Genomic DNA, 18,846 nt, shown 5'->3' with positions numbered 1-18,846 from the left:
CGCGGCCGGGCGGGGCGGGCGGAACCGTTGGGCGGGGCGGGGCCGAGCCATGGCGGCGGCCGGGAAGACCTACAGTGCGTAGGGCCGGGGCAGCTGGGCCCCAGCGGCGCCGGCATCGCGGGCCGGGGCGGCCCCTCCGCCGAGCACCGGCCCCGGCCCGGGCCCCGGCCGGCTCGGGCAGGAAGGGATCCTGGGCATGGTGGGCCGGCTGGTGCTGTCAGGCCCCGGGCACCGCGGTGGGGACTGCGGGACTCCGGCCCCGTTTCATGGCCATCGCTGCCGTCAGGGCACGTGGCTGGTTATCCTGTCATCCCGTATCCCCCACCCCCTAGTTGTTTTGTACCGGCACCGAGTCCCAGTTTAGCACAGCTGCTATTCCCCTGAGGCTCTGAAAACCTCTCCTGGAAGTTGCTGAAGGCAGTCATAAGGGGTGGCTACTGCTCCCGTCAGGCGGGAGCCCATAGGCTGGTGACCACTGGTGCTTGTGCCAGGAGGAGGATGTAGTGCTGGGGGTGCTCTATACTGCAGCCTTGGGGGCTGCCAGCATCCTCTCGTGAGAAGCAACCACTGGAGAGGAAGGTACCAGGGAAAAACAATACAAACATCTGCTGAGCAGCTGTCCTGAGGAGATGCACAGACTTCATCTGCCATATGGTTATTGCATGCTAAAGAGCAGGCGGCCCAGGCTCCAGGTGTTATCAAGCTTTTAAATTCCCCTATTCTTGTCTTTGCAGTGCCATCTTACACATCTTACACACCTGTACGCCCATGCAGCAGGTAAGAAGCCCTACCTTCCTGGCTGGGTGTTCAGGCCAATGCCCCATGTTTCTTGAGAGGTCTCAGTCAGGGATTTACACCAAACAGTGAGTCAGTATATTGGATGACACTGTGATAAACACTTGAGAGGAAATTATGCCTGGTTTTGCCCTTACCTCAGCTTCTGAAAAACATCGGACCATCCTGCCCCTTAAAAACAGAAGCTGTGACTCTGCATTACAGGGAATTGATCTTAAAAGGAGTTGATCTCCCTTAAGCAATGAGTCTGTGAAGGCTCAGACAGTGGAGGGGAGGTTTTTCTGTGTCTGGCGGAAGCAAGGCCTCATTTTTCTTGCTGGGAAGCAGAGCACACCCAAACAACAGAGGCTCCACCAGGGTTGTCTTGTCAGTAAGGTGGTTTAACCCCTTCAAATTGCAGAGCTGCTGTAGGTACATCCTGAGTGAGGATATCTGTCTGTCTAGAGCTTTTGCCATGATAAATGTAATCTTTCTTCTTGTAATTGGAAAAAGACTAAAAAAAGGTTGTCAAGTGAGTTGAGAGACATGAATTTATTTATTATTTATTTATGTATGCCTCATTCCTTCACTGGATCATGATGCAAGCTTTGTACAGTGTGGGGCACTAGGGTCATGCCCATGTTGTGCTAGATTTGGCTGTGGCTATGTGTTAGGTCTGTGCCAGTAGCTGAGGAAAAGCAATGAGCCTGCTTGCAGAGACAGTGCCAGCTCTGCAACACAGCTAGGCTGGGGGGGAACTTTCTGTGCTAATCCTTCATCCCCTTGCACCTTTGCAAGGAAAACCCTCTGGGGAACTGCTTGGAAGTAAAGAACTTGAACTGGGTTTTGGCTTCTGAAATGATGTCTGTCTTCCTGACTGTGTCCTGTCTTGGACTGGTGGCAGGGGGCCAAAGTCCTACAGGCAGTTGCCTCTGTGGGATCTCAGCAGGACTTGTGTTTGCAGCACTGCAGCCCAAGTTAGGTATGACAGGCATCTTATGCAGTGATGATGCTGTAAGAGCAGCCTGCCATTTCAGGGATCTCTGTGGTGCTGAGCTCCCTGACAAGCCTTTGCCAGGGCCTGGCATCTTACTAGCAGTATTAGTCCCATCAGAGAAACCACAGGTGTGTCCCCAAAGCACAGATTGTTTTCTGTTGGCAAGTATCTCTCTCTGCTGGTGTCCTTGCTCTTCTCTAGGGCCATGCTTCCGCATTGCCAGGTGATATGAAGCAGGGAAGCAATGCCCCAGGCTTCTACCTTCTGTGCTTTTTCCATGGTAGGGAACTTCCACAGCTGCCTGCACAGTGTGGTTGTTCACTAGCTGGCTGTGGGTAGGCACCTGTAGCTCCAGTGCGTGGGTATGGGGTTGGTTTGTGACATCAAGGAGTTGTGTAACACACCTGTGGCACTGGATCATCTTGTTCTCTCTGTACCAAGATTCATAAAGTTCAGGCACTTCCCAGTCACTGGGATTTCAGGCCTCAGCAGTGATACCTGATCTTCATGACAGGTTTTGATCTGTTGTATATTCAGTAAAAACATTTCCAGAGCTGCTCCTGGGGCAGAGACCATGTATGTTCTTGTGTCTGTATAGCATCTAGGACCTCTGTGCTAAATGGACTGAAATAAAATGTGCTCCTAAAGCCATGTGGGAACACATTGGTATCCCAATGGTGCCTTTTAGTAAACCACAACAGTGGTGATAACAGGTGTTTGTTCACCTGGCCTCCCATAGGCTGGGAGGTCATCCTTCTTGTACCTGTTCCATGGTATGTTATTGACCAAAAAAGTGTATTCCCACTCTCCTAGCCATCAGTGGAGGCAGAATTGCTAATTTGTGTCTCTGCAGTCCAAGAGAAAATACAAAAACTCATGGGCTGGTGAGTTTGCCAGATTAAATGGATGGAAAGTACTTGACAAGAGAGGATCTTAAACACACTTTCAAGGGAATGGAGGCAAATGCACAAGGGTTTGAGAGTGTTTATATGGCTTTGAGTACAGCAGTAGCTTCTTTATGGTTTGTTGGTTTAACTGTATTGTTAATGGCATGTTTGTCCTTTTCTGCAATTTTGGCAGGATACATATACTTGCAGAACCCAAGCCAGTATTTTGTGAAAGCAGTCCCAGGTAAGTAGGTGCTCAGGTGCTCAAACAGCACTTGCTCAAGGGTTGGGGACTGACAGGGCTCAGCTGGAGCAGGCCCTTGGCCATTGTCTTGCTACTCCTTTCCCCTCTGCCCTAGAAAAGCAGACTTGAGCAGGCTCCCTTCATCAGGGCTCCCTTCAATTTGCCCTTTCAAATTCTCAATCAAAAACCCGGGCTTGATTTGAGCCTTGCCTTTGTTACCCCATCTGATCTGAGCTGCCCAACTGAGATGTTGTGAGGTAGAATGGTGTGTCGTGCAAGATGACCAGACCATGGGAGCTAGGCTTTTCTGTCCTGAAAGATACAGTCCAGCTTTAGGAACAGAGTTGCTGTCTATGTGGTGTATAGCTTGACAAGCTGGGGCAACAGTCTCTTGATAACATCTCTTATCTGTTATCTGTATGGGTCTTGAGAAGGGCTCCACAAACCCACTGCCCTGGTGTGTGCCCTGCTGTCCCGACTACCCTGGTACCCTTTCTCACCAGGGCCTCTCAGTGAGAGATGAGTAACTCCAAATTTGCCCTGGGCACAAGAGAGTAACCATTAACCTGCTGTAAAACCTCACCCACTTTCCATGGCACACCCTGACTGTAATGTTATTACTATTTTTACTGTCATACCTGTGGTATAGTTAGGTGGTAATGGTGAGGCAAAAGAAATGCAATGATGAAACTCCTCCAGGGTTTCAGAGATGTAATGAAATTACCCCTTCTGCACATCCTCTGGTAACTAAAACCAGACCTATCACTTTAAGACCCTTTTCTTTTTAGTTGACTACAAGCAGTGTTGGGAAATTCCGTGCCACAGAAGGAGAATGCTCAGGGGGTGGTAGTGGCACTTTGCAGGTGTGGGGAACCATAGAGTGCGCACGCGTGTGTTTGTGCACGTGTGTGTGTTCCATCCTAGGCAGGGAAGGATAGCCCCAGCAAACACATTTCACACTTGTGCATGTTACTGAAATTTCACAACCTTGCTGTTCCTGCTAGGCTTGTATGGGGAGACCAAGAGACGATATGGACCCTCTCATGGGGTGCTTTGACAGCTCGACCGTCTGCAAGAATATTGTCTCTATCCAAGCCCAAGAAAGATTTTAGCAAGCACGAGTGCAGGTCAGTGATGTGGTAGCACATCCTGGGGAAGGAGGCAGCTCAGAGCATGTTCTCTAGAGGGGCATACTGGCCCCCAGGGAAAGGGGAGATGCCATCTCCTCTCCTGAAGAGGCTGCCCCGCAGGTAGCTCCATGGCACAGAAACTCACCAGCTGTTTTGTGCTTGGAACAGACGCTGTCTGAAGCAGGGAAGAAAGTGCTATGGAAGAAAGTGCTATGCTATAGTCACCCTGAGTACTTGACTTCCAAAATGGGGAGGAACTGGGGAGTGCTAAATTTTGGTGCCCTTTTATTTCCTCATACCCACTTCCCAGCTTTGAGAAGGACTTCTGCAACACATAGTTGCTGGTCTGATTACAGCTCTGAGTTCCTATCAGCTGCCCTAGAAGCTTGTCTTGATCTCGGTCTCCAAGCACAAGGGAGCATGTTCCTCTGCTTTGGTTTGAAGTAGACATATGTGCATGCATGCATTCCTTGATGGAATGTGTGTGTTGCACCTGTGAGTAGAGAGTAACTGTCTTTAGTAACTGTCCCATTGGGGCTGATGCAGCCCAGCCAGGTACCTGGACACAGCTAATGATCCCCTGCATCCTCTTGGAGTCTGACCCAAATCTTTAAGATAAGGTTAGGAACAGAGAAATCTTGCAGTGTTCTGCTTCCGGAAGGAATCCAGGTCTCTTGCCTTGAGTTAAACCTCTGGTGTCACTGCATGGTGAAAAACTAAACCATGTTTTGGAATTGGAATGAAAAATAATGTAAAAAGTATAAATGACCATGGTGCTGCATTACTTGAAGCAAGTCATCTGTAGCTCTGTTGGAGGAGATGAAACTCCTTTGGAGCCAAGATGGTGGTTGCTAGTCTGTTAGAAGTCCTAGCAATGGGAATGGAGATGAAACTGCTGCATTCCTGGCTTTCCTCTGCCTGGAGGGATGTTGAGACATGAATGCCTATAGTTTTCTCCCCTCTGCCACTATCACCAGTTATGGGCTCTCATCCTCCTGAGAGCTTCTGCCTCTTGCTAAAGGTATCCATATGACAGCCCTCCCTGCCTTCCTGCTTACCTCTGCTTACTCCTTCCCTGGTGATGACAGGCATATTCCAACAGTTATGCTTGATTGAAAGCTGGATAAACAAGGCACTAAGGGAGGTACCAAGACGAATGGAGCTACAAGGACATGAAGTGCTATCAAACCATTGTAAAAAAGAGGTTTCTAAATTGGCAGAGCTGACCAACATAAATGCTGCTGGGTTTTGTAGGGCAGCTTCTTTAAATGGTCCAGGAAAAGCCTAGAATTTGAAAGCAATGCACTGAGGGTATTTAAAAGAGGACTCTTCAGGTGCAAATGGCATTTAAAGTGAGGAAATCTCAGGTGTAAATGCATATTTGTTCATGGCTTTTCCATGTGCACCAGCTTTTGTACATGCAGCAGGCATGGGTGTTTAACCAGACTTAGGTTACCATCTTCCAGGATCATGTTCTCTGTCAGTTGCCTTTTGCTAGCTGTTCTGTGCTGTTCCTCAGAATTTTTCTTTCGGTACAGGTGCAGACCGGTAATAGGTGGGCGTCCCCCACTAACGAAGTTTGGCTACCCTTCTGAACGGCTACTGAGGTTGGCTGAACCTAAAAAATACCTCCCTGCTTACCTGGAGCAAAGGTGAGAGGCTAGAAAGCCTATAGGGTGCTGTAGGTAGAGCCGTGGGCCTTGCAGCATCAGTGCATCTTCAAAGTAACAAATGCAGGAACACAGAATGGGTAAACAGAAGGCAAAATGCAGAGCAGGGTCTCTGCTGGGATTAAAACTTCTGGATTCTCTCATGGAATGAGTTGTACACTGGAAATGGCCACAAGACAAAGCTTCTTTCTGCTGCAGCAAATGTGAGGCTTAGACATCTCAGCTGCAGCCAGAGTGGGGAACATCTGTGGCAGTGCGATGACTCTCTGCTTCCAGAGCCCGTGAGTCCCCCGAGTGGCCCGTGTCCCTTGCTGCACGGAACTATAATGCCTCCCAGCGGATACTGAAGCTTGCCCAGCCAAAGAGGCTGCACCCAGACTTCATGCCAGCCAGAGAGGTGAGGAGGAGGTTGAGATTTGGAGGGTACAGGGATGCAGCAAACTGTCCTGAATTTTTAGACCCTGTATCACAGCCCTGGATTTACCTAGTGTGTGGAGGGGAGAAGCTGTCTGGTTCTTCTGGGGTTTATGACACTGGGAGAAACTGCCTTTTCAGAGAAGAATGTTGTCTTTGCAAATCTCCTGCTGAGAGACAAAAACCAGCCAGGTTGGAGCAGCCTAGTATAGCAGGAGAGCCAAGGGAGGCATCTGGGCTGCATCCTCTGATAAAGCAGCTTGGGAATATGGAGAAACCTGATGGAAATGGCATGTTTAGCTCTTAGGGAGTAGTCATGTTTGTAGTTGGGCAGCTGTGCTCCTATCTGAGTACACAGGGAGCATAAGATTGCAAATACATGTGTAATTTAACTGCATTTTACCAGAAACCTAGTTTATATTTCTGACCTTGTTCATTTTAGATGAAGGTCATTGCTTTGGCAGGGGTGAAAGGACTTGGAGCAATCTCAGATTATACTCATTTCCATGGCAAAGGCTAGATTTTCTGGATGGAGGCTCTCGGCTTGGGAAATGGGAGGCTGGGCTGGAGCAGGACTGGGCAACAGTAACCCTGTGAAAAATTTTGGACTAAGTCCCCTGCTGGAGAAGTAATCACATTTTCTGTAGAAATGCAGTTAACTGTACCAACAAATTTATCCTGAAATCTGAGTGTCTCCTTAGCAGGGAAGTTATTTGATTTGGCCAGGAAGATGAATATAAAAAACATAGGAAAAATTTCTCTGCACTTTTACTTGGCTACATGGGCACTCATTACAGATGCTCCCCTCCTGGCTCTGAGTGGGTGACAGCTGGGGAATCCCTATAGCACCAAAATTACTTAATAGTTGAGGTGAAAGAAAAATAATGGATTCTGGAAAATTAAGAGTAGCCATGTCTGCAGAGGAAGGGTGCTGGGATGTTCATCCTTGCAGAGAGGAAGCATGTCTCTGTGGGCTGCTGTACAAGCTCTGTGTCTGCACATCCCTCCCCCATTCTGGACCCATGCAGGTGCCAACACAGGTTTCCAGCTTTGCAACCTCGGCAAATGCATCGGTGCGGGTCCAGAAACTCGCAGAGCCCTTGATCAGGGAGTTGACCTGCTGCTCTAGGCATACCCATCCTAGTTCAGTCATCTCTACGGTAAGGAAGCATCACTCTGGACCCTACATGGACGGGACTCTCGGCAGAGGAGAGGGCACAGGTGCTCAGTTGCTTTTGGCTCTCTTCATCCAGCCCTGGATATTGTTGCTGTCCATGAGGCTGGCGTAGCTGCTTCCTGAGCTGGAAAGCAGGACTTGGGCTCCATTCAGAGCATGAACTGACTCCCAGCACATGTCCCCAGAGAACAGCAGAGCTGTGCCTAGCCTGCACTTGTGACAATGGGGAGAGGTGGACAAGTGCCTAACTGGGATCTCCAGTGCTGGGGGTGGGTTGGACAAATGGCTGTGAGTAATAGGAGGCTGGAGGGCAGGTTATGGGACTGGCCAGGCAGCGATTTCTCCTTCTACAGTTTGCCTAGTGCCAAACACAGCTGAGGACAGAATCGTGTCCCATCTGCATGTAGTCAGTAACTGTGAACCTGGGAACACTGTGTTGGTTGCAGGCTGAGCGCCCTTGAATGCCAGGAGTACCTCTAAGAACCTTCCTCCCCATTCTTCTACAGGTTTCCAGGTCACCTCAGAAGGCAATTGCAAGCCCTCGGACCATTGAGCTGTCAAAGCCAAAACAACTCCATGCTAAATACTCATCCCCGCGGGATCCTGAGTGGCCTGTGACAGAGGCTGCCAAGCGTGCAGTGGCTACACCAAGAGTTCTGGAGCTAGCCCAGCCTAGCACAAGGTAGGTATGGCTTCCCTGTCACAGGGAAATCATTAGCTGCCAGCCCATTTTGTGTGGCTTATGGCCCTTGTTCATTTGTGTTTGGCCAGAGAGATTAGGCCAAGATTAGGAAGTTCTTTTCCACTTCCAAAATGCATGGATTTTATATGTCTGGATGTGTTTAATGCTACATAGATTGCAGTTTTAAAAGCCCTTTTGAGGTAGAAGGAGAGTAAAAAGAGAAGAAACAGGAACTTTCTAACTCAGCAGGCATTACTGTTTGGGATTTCTTATTAATTCCAACTATGAAAAGCAACCAACTGGCAAAGGGCAGAGTGTAATACATTTATGTTGCCCTGCATGTTGCAGCTGACCTCAGCCCAGTCTACAGGAAGTGCTGAGGAGGATGTTTTCACAGAGGGTGAGGGAATGCCTGGCTATAGTGGCTGTGAGATTTCCTTCCCCTGACGACAGCAGTGAAGGTGTGATGCCTTTTATCCTCCCTTGACAGGGAAGAGCAGGCTTAGATGGAGGTGTGGGAGCTGGCAGGCAGCTGACAGCTGGCCTTGCTCCAGTCAGGATTGACCATCCCTACCCTCTTTCTCCAGATCTCGTATGGGCTTGACTACACTCAACCCAGATGCATTCAGAGTGAAGGAGACTGCTATGAAGGCAGTTTGTTCTCCGCGGCTCCAAGAACTAGCTCGACCAATTCAGCGCTAAGCTCCCTCAGACATGCTCCTGCCATCTGCCCACATCACCCCTTGGAACATCACTCTTTCTGGGCTGTGCTGTGACTGGAAAATCTCCTTGAACACAGCGCAGAGGCAGCACTCATCAGGAACACTTTCTGGGAGTTAAATAAAATCATCATTCCTTAAGAATAATCATCAGGGAAAATTAACAGAATTCGATCTAGTGTGGGAAGACTCTCTCCCTATAGAATGGCTTATATCTGGAGTTTCTCTCTTGATTATTTTGTTGTAATAGTTTAAGAAGAAATGAAACAACTGCTGGGGGAAGGCAGCACAGGAACTGTCCTTTCATACAGGGAAGCATGGCAAACCAAACCCAAGAGCAAGCAGTAAGTTGATGCAACACAACTCCTGAATTTGGGTTTAAAATTTTTTGCTAAAGTTTAAACATCTTCTTACTGACACTCAAACAGAAGTGACAGAAGTAGAAATACGAAAGGCTACAATGTATGTTGAGTTGGCTTGGACTTGGGGCCTGTTTTCTCAAATGCCTGGAGAACAGGCAGAGCCAGTTATGTAGGTGGGTTAAAGCTCTGTGGTTCAGATACTCAGTTGTGTGACCCTGGGCAAAATAAGAAAATTCTGCACTGGGATTTTTGGAGCCTAACTCAAAAAAGCAGAGTTTCCCTCAGTGTAAGAGAGAAGGCAAGTTGCAAAGGCTAATCAGAAAATAAGTATTGATGCCAGAATCTGCAGAACAAATTCTGAGCTCCAGTCGGATCTGTGGATGAGTCAGTTTGGCAGCTGGATTGCCAGGAACAACACAGCCTGTGCAGGGCATGGCATGAGAATGCTTTTATCTACTTCCTATACGGTTAGTGTGTTTTGCACTGGCTGCCCAACCACTGGCGACAGGCTGGAGATACTGAGGCAAGAGAGATGCTCACCAGTAAGGGACAAAAGCCACAAATGAAAGCATATGGCAGTTTCAGAGCCAATATATTTTAATCTTCCCTATGTTAAGCTGATTCTCTTTTCAAAGGAGTAGAGGCAGGTGACCACAAACCAGAAGGGTATTAATGAGAGGATCCATTAATTGATTAAGTAATCCCCTATGCAGAGGACTTTTGAACAAGGTAAGGTCACTGGGCAATGGTACTGGTTATTTTTAGATCAGGCCTTGTCCTGTGCCAAGATAGATGAGAGTTTGGACTTCATCCAAGAGCCCCAGTGCAAATGCATTCCTCAGGCTTGAGAAAGGCCAGGAGGAGACTGGGGTCTCCCCCTAAAGCCCCCATGCTGTGGGGGAACCCTAGCACCACCAGCTTTTGCCACCCCAGGGATTAGGAGGTGTGTGGGCTGCCATGCATAGACACACAGGTGCCCTAGGAGATGGCTGCCTATGGCTGTCCCTGTGGCAAAGGGAAAACCCACTGTGCCCACTGAGGCTGCCTGGGAAAAATGTTGCCCTTCCAGAGAATGGAGTCTGCCTCCTGTCATGGGAGCAGGGAACACAAGCAGGGATGTAACACACAGCCCCTCTCATCAAAAACGTTGGGTTTTTATTACTGCACTGGGAAAAACCCCAAAACAACTCATGAGTTCTTTCTCTTTGGTGACCTTTAATAGAAAGATTTAAAAAGATAAAAAAGGCATTCAAAGGGTGCTTGCCTGATTATGGTGTAGGCACTTGGTTTGCCAGTATCCAGAGCTGATTCAGGCATGTTGAGCCAAACCGGGTCACCTGAACGACACACTTGGTTTTCCAGAGGTCCTGCTCTCTGGATGATCTGTACCTTAAAACTCGAACACATTGCCTCTGAGGATTGTAAGGAAAAGGAATCTTTATTTCTTCATTCTATATTTGAACATAAATCATGGCAAATTTTCTGCAAGCCTGGGATAAGGGCATGAAATTGCCTTTTCTGGTGCAGCTGCTCTTAATGGGTTGGAATCACTAGAGAGTTTATCAGCCATCAAAAGTTGTATACACACACATGTATATGTACATATATATGGGTTTTTTTCTGGTTATGTACATGTTAAATAAAATTTCTGTTAAATAGCAGAGTATTATTTTGTATCGCAAAACCTATTGCAACAGAAGAGCCCCAAGGAAACCCACTCTGAAGAGCTTCACCATGGTTTATAAGAGGCAAGGGGATTGGAGCAGCATCCTCTAGTCCCTGACAGACCCACTTTCTGAGGGCAGCCCTTCAGACTTCCTCCACTCCGCCAGGCGCTGCTTGAACCATTTCTGGAGAGAAAGAACAAAGCAGAGACTGAGTGCACTGGGCTGAGTGAAGCCTCTGAATAACTGCTAGAGGTGCAGATGTCAGCACATGAGACGAGGTGAGGGGAACTCATGGTGCTGTTGCCTTGTAGCAAGGTGCTGTTCCTAGGCAGTACAGGCAGCCAGGATGGTCGCTCCTGACTGAATGGTCTTGTAACCTACTTGTGCACCTCTTTCAAACTGATTTCACTAGCTCACTTCAGACCTTGGCAGCATGGGTGAGTCTGTTTTTTTGTTGCTGTGAGTCCAGGTTTTGCTTGCAAACACAGTAAGAAATTGGCTAAGGAGCTGGATGGTGTCTATTTACTGGAGAAGTGAAACAATCACTTGCAGGTCCAAAACTGACAGGAATCAAAAGCTCACCTGTTTCAGAAAGCATGAGAGGTACAGCACATAGGCTCTCAACAAATTTAAGAAAAAATATATTTTTAAAATTGTTTAAAAATTGTCTTAGTGTTCAGACAATATGCACATCTATGTTAGCAGTAACTTAGCATCTGGAAGCCCATTCGAAGAGCTGCTGATGCCACTTCCAAGACAGCCACAATTTAAAATATTAGATAAAATGTATCATGTTAAAGCTATACTACCTAAGAAGAAAAGTAAGAAAAGAAATATAACTTGTGTGCCGGAAGCACAGCTCAGCCTTTTGTTTGGCAATGTGCCTGTGATTCCTTTTGTTGTTGCTATATTTGTTCATGGTTATTTTTGAAGCTATTATGGTCCGTAACGATACAACTGCAGTGCTCTCTGCAAGTGTTTTTCACACTCGCACTGCCTTTGGCCACATCCAGTCTAAATGATTGACAGCCTAGCCTCCTCTCAAAAATGTCACTTTCTGTCCTAAACTATCATCTCCTCTTTGCATCTCATTGTTACTGAATTTTTTATTAAAATGGCTGCTATTTCTAGACAATAAAGCACTCCAGATATCAGGGGCGATGATTCCCTGTGTTCTACGCAGTGCAGGCACTTTGCAGCTCACCACCCTAGTCTTGTTTCTGTCCCTAACATGATCTTCATCTCCAGATGTCTAGGAGCACTCTAGATTTGTCGAAGAAGATAGCTATCAGGGAAGATTTTAAGACATCTACAGAGGTTCCCTGGGCATATAAGGCCTGTGTTTACAAGTCGCTGTAGGGAAAAAAAAAGGAACAGTGCCATTTCTATGGAGAAAAAGGTATTTTAGGGGTACTTCCTCCTTGCTGCCTCAAACAAGCAGTGATTGATACCTGCCTGTCACCAAAGCACAGTCCACTCCAGCTGAAGATTATCAGTGCAATGGATGCTTTTTCCAGCATGTTTCCCTGGGACAGGCTAAATGCTGACATTGCCAGCTCAGCTTTTATACCCTTTGACTTTCCTGAGGGAGAGCCAGGCTTGGCAGCTCTCTGCAAACTGCTGCTTACTTTCCAGTGGATTGGGTTTCTTTTCTATACTCATAAATGCTGCCATGGGTCTAGTAAACACCTGTATCACAATGAGCTGCACTGCCACCTGAAGGAACTGGGAAGAAGCCATTTGCTTCTGAAGCCCATGGTAGCCGGCAAGTAACTAGTTGGAGCACAGGGCTTGCTGGAATTCCCAGACAGTGGCAGCCTGTCCCTGTGGAGGGGTATTTGGAGGCCTCTATGTCTCCTGGAGAGGCTGACAGACTTGCTTGACATCTGGGCTTAGGGACGCTGAGACAGAGGGTGCACAGCCTGAGCATGTCCCAGAGCACATCCTGCAGGAATTGCATCTATCCTCTATCTGTTTTTAAATTACAGTAGTTTCTTCAGACCTTAAAACCAGCAATTGTTTGTACATCTAAAACTATCAGAAATGGTTTGGAAGAACAGCATGCATGAGTTGTACATTCAGGAGCAGAAACACGTGGAGTGCAGGAAGGATGTGGGGTACAGGGAGGTTCTGTGTTGCATTAGAGTTCTGTGAGTGCAGGGGGTTGTGCTGGGGGTTGCCGAGGTGCAGAGGAGACTTGTGGGTGCAGTGAGGAGTGTGCAGGGTGCACGATGATTCAGAGAGTGCAAGCAGGGAGCACAGAGGAGTGCAGGCAGTGTGGGGGGAGCATGAGAAGGGCAGGGGCTACTGTAGGAAGCCTGTGCTGGGGACAGATGGGTGCAGGTGTACGATAGAGAGATCAGGACAGGACAGGCAGATGTGGGGCACAGAGGCATGCAGAGGGAGTGGGGCTGGTGCCAGGGGTGGGATGATGGGCATACACTCACCAGAGTCTGCTCCTCGGAAAGCCCGGTCTCAGCAGCAATGAGGCACAGTGTGGTGGGGTCAGGATGCTTATTCACCTTGCAGAAGTGGTACTCCAGGATCTCCAGTTGCTCTTCAGTGGGAATCATTGGCTTTTCCATGGCCATCTCCTCCTGGGGTAGGTCTATAGGGCCAGGCACTGCAAAGAGGGGCTGGTGTCATTGCTTAAGCTGGGAGCGGCCAGTGGGGCCACACTTGCTGAGCCCCAGATTTGCCATCTGTGTCCCCACCAACCTGCACCCCCGCCCCAGCTATTGCCTCTGGATGCAGCAGGGCTCAACTCCTTTCCCAAAGACATGCCAGGGAGCTCAGCTGAGAGCACCAGCCTCCCAGCAACTCGTGTCTCAGTATCCTCACTGCAGTGACTACATGCCAGCAGTGCCCAGCACTGAGCTGTCTCACCATCCTCAGCTGGCAGGAAGCTGCAGTCTGCTCAGCAACTCCTCTGGTGCTGTATTTATAGCCAGTGTGACTCCCATGGGAACGATTCCTGTTTATAGCCGTATTTAGGTCTGGACATCCCTTAGGAGTGATGTCACAGCAATGGGCATGTTCAGGGGGTTAATTTAAAGATAGTAATTTAAAAACATTATTTATCCTCTGGGTGAAGGGACAATATCTGACAGCTAACCTAGTAGGTTGTTGGGTTTTTTTCCCCTACTTCTCAATGATCAGGCAAGTTTGTGCAAAGGAATGATAAAACAGAGCATACAAAATCTTCTGGGAGCATGGTCTTCGACCCAGCAACCATCCTATTTTCCCTCCTCAGGGTCAGTGTCCTGGTCCTTCTCTTAGCAGTATGGCTGGACATCACACAATGATGGCCATGAGAAGGTGAGCTGCATTGTTTTAAGTAATATTTAATGTTACCACATGTGAGCATAAACAGTTAGTCCTATTGTTCCTGAGCATCAGTGAGTTAGTTGGTTGGTTGGTTGGTTGGTTGGGTTTTGGTGTAAAAGTGTTCAAATCCTCGAAGACTGTACCCAGTGTATGTCTGTTGCTCAAGCACTTGCTGCCTCTGACTGTGGTCAGTCCTAGCTGCTCCCAGCAACGTCAGCACCAAGAAGCCCATGTTTTCTCCAGAATAACATTTGTTCCACTCGTGCTTTGCATAATCTCTGGAAGATTTGGCCCAGAAGAACAAGCAAAACAAGTGCATCTTGGCTAAGTCAAACACCTCTCCTCTAATGGGCTCCAGGTTTGCTTTCACATGGCAGAGGATCCAGCTTGCTAATTCAGTCAACTAAAACATGAGGCACTGCCCCCACACAGCATGCACAAGTCCCTTGATGCTGAATCACTGTGGTGTTTTTGAAACTAGGCTGTGGGGTATTGGCAGGGGAGGAGCTGGTTGCAAAAATGTGGCCTTTCTTGATCAGCTCTCCTGCTGTCCCAGTTGCCTGGCCCATCTCTGTCAGGTTGGCTGGTTGGTGTTGCTGGCTCGCCAGTGCTGCCAGGAGCCCTTGGCCCTTCTTGGGACTCCTGTGGGCCATCTGCTGCAGACCTGCCCTACCTTCACATTGCAGTCTGGCTTTTCCTTCTTCCCTTTGGCTCTGGGGTATAATCCTGGAACATCCATTATGCTGCACTCCTACTGCATAGGTTTAAACCCAACTGCTTTCTTGGTTGACTGATAATTAACTTTTATGTACCCCCAGGTATTGAATGCCTCAGGGCTTTCACTTACTGACAGAACTGCTAGGATGGAGCTCAACTTCAAAACTGTCTTGCAGCTTGTTAAGAGCCAGGCGCAGTGAGAAGCTGGAGAGATCCTCCTCTTTGAACTTTACCTCATAAAGCAAAGATGCCCCTGAGCCTCCTCTGCAGAAAGTGCTTTGACTAATAAAAGAATCCTTTGGCATTTGAGTAGGGGCTTATAAATAGACCAGGGCTGGTTGTGAAACAGCCCACTCTGCTTGAGTCACTTCGTAAATACCTATTGTAACACAGTGGTTGCATAACATTGGGGTACCTCTGAGCGCGATGGAGTGCTGGTACACAGTATCACCCACCAGCCCTGGGTGGACTGAGGAAAAACCATCTTTAACCCCAAGTACTGCAAGCCAAGCTGGCCTTGTCTGCAGAGTGTTGCAGCTACCTGGGTTTTCCTGGGGTCAGCTCAGTTCAGAAGCATCCATATAAGACGGTGGCAGTCATAATTCAGTTCCTCATTTATATGAAGTAGTAGGAGTCTGCTAAATGCTGCTCAACTACCTTAGATGTTTGCAGACCTCTGGAAAAGATGCAGGGGTCAAAGGAGGTCCCCTGGACTTGAGGTTCACTCTCCAGCACTGTGGGTGCCAGGCTCTCCATAAGGTCAAAATGCAGGTGAGGCCAAGCTCAGGCCACCAGTCCTGCCTCTCCTTTTTTCAGCACACCACTGAGCCACCTGCCCTTTTCAAAGAAGGCCAAGACACAAAGGGATCCTCATCACCTCCAGATCATGCATCTAGCTCTGGCCACTAGCAGCAACATGATTTGGTAGTTCATAAATCATTGTTTGCAGCCTGCCGCATTAATGTGCATTTATGTGTTGCATGGATTTGCATAGGGAACACACGCTTCACCTTTCATGTTTCACCTGCACAGCTCTTTCTGCTTCTCATTATTTCCAGGTTCCTGGGCATTTCCCCATAGGACACAGTATCTTCTACCTTCTGGCAGCTCAGGGTGCCCCAGAATGTGGGATGTGATGCCTGATGGCTTTTCTTTGTGTCCTCTCTACCCCTGCTCTGGAAGGAGAACAGTTTTTACCTCTCAAGGTTGTGAGATGGGTTTCAGGAAAAGGCAAAAACCCTGGGGCTCCCTGAGGGCTTTGCAAGTCTCCCCACATCACTCCACTGTGTCCTGGAGGCTTTCAGGAGCCATGTGACCCCTGTGCAGCATATGGCCTCTAGCACTTGGCACCTCCTGGGTGCTAAAAATTGGGAGTATATGACATGACTTGAGGGCACCGGAGTGCCTAAATACCCTGACTGGCCCTATTGAGACCACTAATCATCTGCCCACTACTTAAATGGAGCCTCGTTTAAGCCCAGGCATGCAGCCTGGCCTTCAGGCTGTCCAACATCTCTCCCCGGTACAGGAAAGGTGTCTCACATTTATTTAAGCCTGGATAGAAATATGGACTCACAGCTGTTAGGCTTAGCTTCTGAAAAGTGCCACTTCTCAAAACAGACATTTTCAGTGCAAGGAATGTTAGCCGTTTAGAAGTGCTGTGGAGCTGCAGTTGTCATTCAGCTGGGGTTTACTCACCCAGGCAGAAATGACAATGCCAGATACATTGTCACAGGGAAACCACTACACCTGCTCTGTCCTAAGTATCAAACTAAAGACCCCTGGGGAATTCACTCTTGGCTCTGACTGTCTTGGTTTTAGGTAGAGCAATGTGACAGCAGAAGCTTGCAAGTGATTCAGCTGTTGCCTGGGCTGTGGGCAGCTCCAGCCAGCATTGTTATGTACATTACAGCACCTGGTGCTCTTAGTGTGGCTTATAGGGCATTAAAATGCACCTCTAGGGTCATTTTGGAGTGAGAAGACAAAAGGTAATGACTGATGGACACAAGTTGCAGAAAGAGAAAGTCTTATTATAAATATATAGTACTCTGCCCATGTCCTGCGGTTGCACCTAGCTCCCCAGAAGCACCCTGGGGTTACTAGCAGTACTCCTAGCTCTGGCCTGAAATGGGAGAGGACATCTTTCTGTCTCCCAGCATGATGGCCCAGCACTGCTAGTACAGTCAGCATTTACTATCCTGGCAGAAATCTACCACTTTTCCAGAAAATACATGATCTCTGTTTGCTCAGCTTTGCTTTTTTGAACAGTTGTCACAATACCTGGCTAGCTGTGCAGCTTTCTAATGATCTTACTGCACTCAAAGCCCCTAGAAATCTCTCTGAGCAGTAGCTCCTGCCAAACCGATGAGGCTTCACAGCCTCTGTTGGGTTTCTTGACTCCTTTCCCACTGCTCCCACTGTCAGGGCTGGGATGTGACTGGAGGCATCTGCATCTGCTTCTAGCTATTTCCTTGACACTGCAGGGGATCAAAATGGCACTTATCAATGCAAACGAGCCCCCTTACTCTCCCTTGCTCTGCTGCAGAGCCATGTCCTGTCAGCCTCCTGCTGTGGGGTGGCTGTGGATAACATCAGCCAGCATGGCGCACAGGATAAGGTGGGACAGAGGCTTTAAAAATAAACCGCGCCCTGCCATAAATAAGGAAAAAACACCTGTCATGCATCCTGTAAGCTACCCGTCCAGTCTTTTAGAAGATAATATCACATGAGAACAAAGCAAACAGGAGCATAGCAGCTGCTGCAGCAGAGGCAGGACCCCGTGGTGGCCCCTGCCTGGGGTCTCTCCTGCGTGGGTGCCCTTCTGCCTGCCCCGGGCATGAGCCTTCCTGGCCTGCTGGGTGCAGCTCCGACCTCCTCAGCATCGGCACGCACGGGCAGCTCCTCCCTCCATCCCCCCATCCCCAACTGCAAACCCACCCCAGCACCCCCAGCTCACAGCCTGTGCTTACCTGGAGCTGGCAGGGAACAGAATTGCGTAAAACAAGAACCCCGCAGGTCCCTGGGTGACTGCTTAAGTATCTGTGTCTATGTTTGACAGGCGGGGACCTGAAAAACCTGTCGCAAATCACAGGAGCTCCCGGGATCCACAGCCACTCTCTGGTCTGGTAATTCAGGTTTGGCACCCGCTCCCTTTGGCAGGGCTCTGCGCGTGGTTGTGCGCGCCGCGGGCTTCTCGGTGGCCTGGCAGCCGTCGGGGCGCGTCCCGCCACGCTCGGGGCCCCAGGACGCGGCCACGGTCGGGGCCGCTTCCTGCGGGGGTACAGGAAAGATGCAGGCAGGGTGCGGCGGAAACTGCGCTTCGTACAGCGGAGCTCCAGGCGAGCCAGCCCGTCCCTCTCGGCCGGGCTGCATCCCGCTGCGCCGCTGTAAGGAACCCACCTCTCCCACCTTTGTTGATGGAGCCCGGCAGCGCTCGCTGCTGTGCAGGGCTGGATTCTCGTCTTGCTTTAGTGTTTTGCAAATTATGTGTCCAGGTTTAACATTCCTGAGCCTGCTGTCACTTTAGTCAGCCCTGTGTTCCCGCCAGGTTAGGTATAAGGGCAGGACTGGGTCCTGGATCTGTCCTGCTGCTGCAGCTCAAGTGCCCTCAGAGGCACAGCCTGGCTGGAGATGAGGAGGAAAGCAAGGCGTCCTCCTCTGCCAAAGACCTCTCTATTAAAGTGCCCGGGAGCCTGCAGTTCCCAGTGGAGTGGTCTGGAAGCATTAGACAGGAGCTTAAAAAGAGGCATCTTGTGGGGTGGAGTACAGTGGGGAGGGGCTGATTTTTCTCTCAGTTTATAGACAGCTGGAAGGGGATAATGGAAAATCAGAGCGGCTGAAGAAAGGGCTCATGAAAAATATAGTACGGTTTGGGTACGGTTTGCAGTGGCTGAGATCATCTGCCAGAGCAAAACTCAAACTGGCACAGAATGCAAAAGCTGTGGAGCTGGCTGGAGCCAAAGGCAGAGAGCCCTGACCCTGGGGACAAACTCTGGCAAGAAACCCGCCATAGGTTTAGCAGTGAGCCAAGACCATCCTGAAGGGGTGGGCCAAGGCGAAGGGATTGCAAAGAGATCTGT

The 18,846-nt window shown here is 49.1% G+C and overlaps 2 protein-coding genes across 4 annotated transcripts; one reads left to right on the top strand and one right to left on the bottom strand.

Annotated features, from left to right (window-relative positions):
• Positions 1 to 49: 49 nt before the first annotated feature.
• SPMAP2L (sperm microtubule associated protein 2 like) lies at positions 50 to 10,712 on the top strand. The gene is made up of 9 exons (XM_088164422.1): positions 50 to 74; positions 627 to 777; positions 2,852 to 2,902; positions 3,907 to 4,029; positions 5,571 to 5,684; positions 5,979 to 6,099; positions 7,145 to 7,276; positions 7,800 to 7,975; positions 8,563 to 10,712. Exons 1-9 carry the CDS (start codon positions 50 to 52, stop codon positions 8,675 to 8,677), a joined length of 1,008 nt encoding a protein of 335 aa, XP_088020548.1. The 3' UTR covers positions 8,678 to 10,712.
• On the bottom strand, positions 9,632 to 17,970 carry HOPX (HOP homeobox). 3 transcript variants are annotated; one of them, XM_014888269.2, is made up of 3 exons: positions 17,737 to 17,970; positions 13,171 to 13,346; positions 9,632 to 10,906 (listed from the first exon to the last, which is right to left on the bottom strand). In XM_014888269.2, the coding sequence occupies exons 2-3, from the start codon at positions 13,312 to 13,314 to the stop codon at positions 10,829 to 10,831; spliced, it is 222 nt and encodes a 73-aa protein (XP_014743755.1). In that variant the 5' UTR covers positions 13,315 to 13,346; positions 17,737 to 17,970; the 3' UTR covers positions 9,632 to 10,828. The 3 variants fall into 3 exon arrangements, with proteins under 3 accessions (XP_014743755.1, XP_014743754.1, XP_014743753.1); XM_014888268.2 differs by lacking the exon at positions 17,737 to 17,970 and adding an exon at positions 13,610 to 13,712; XM_014888267.2 differs by lacking the exon at positions 17,737 to 17,970 and adding an exon at positions 13,442 to 13,635.
• Positions 17,971 to 18,846: the final 876 nt, after the last annotated feature.

Source organism: Sturnus vulgaris, chromosome 4 (assembly GCF_052056855.1).
Source record: "Sturnus vulgaris isolate bStuVul1 chromosome 4, bStuVul1.hap1, whole genome shotgun sequence".
Lineage (NCBI taxonomy): Eukaryota > Metazoa > Chordata > Aves > Passeriformes > Sturnidae > Sturnus > Sturnus vulgaris.
Note: the sequence above shows the minus strand (reverse complement) of the source record. Positions and strands in the feature narration are given on the sequence as shown.

Bases quoted from the DNA above. Each gene is read 5' to 3' on its own strand.
- SPMAP2L (XM_088164422.1), top strand. From the start codon at position 50: ATGGCGGCGGCCGGGAAGACCTACA. The intron at 4,030-5,570 runs GTCAGTGATGTG...CTTTCGGTACAG, and splicing joins TTTAGCAAGCACGAGTGCAG to GTGCAGACCGGTAATAGGTG. The intron at 5,685-5,978 runs GTGAGAGGCTAG...CTCTGCTTCCAG, and splicing joins CCTGCTTACCTGGAGCAAAG to AGCCCGTGAGTCCCCCGAGT.
- HOPX (XM_014888267.2), bottom strand. From the start codon at position 13,505: ATGTCTTTGGGAAAGGAGTTGAGCCCTGCTGCATCCAGAGGCAATAGC. The intron at 13,347-13,441 runs GTTGGTGGGGAC...CCCTCTTTGCAG, and splicing joins TAGCTGGGGCGGGGGTGCAG to TGCCTGGCCCTATAGACCTA. The intron at 10,907-13,170 runs GTGAGTGTATGC...CTTTCTCTCCAG, and splicing joins TTTCCGAGGAGCAGACTCTG to AAATGGTTCAAGCAGCGCCT.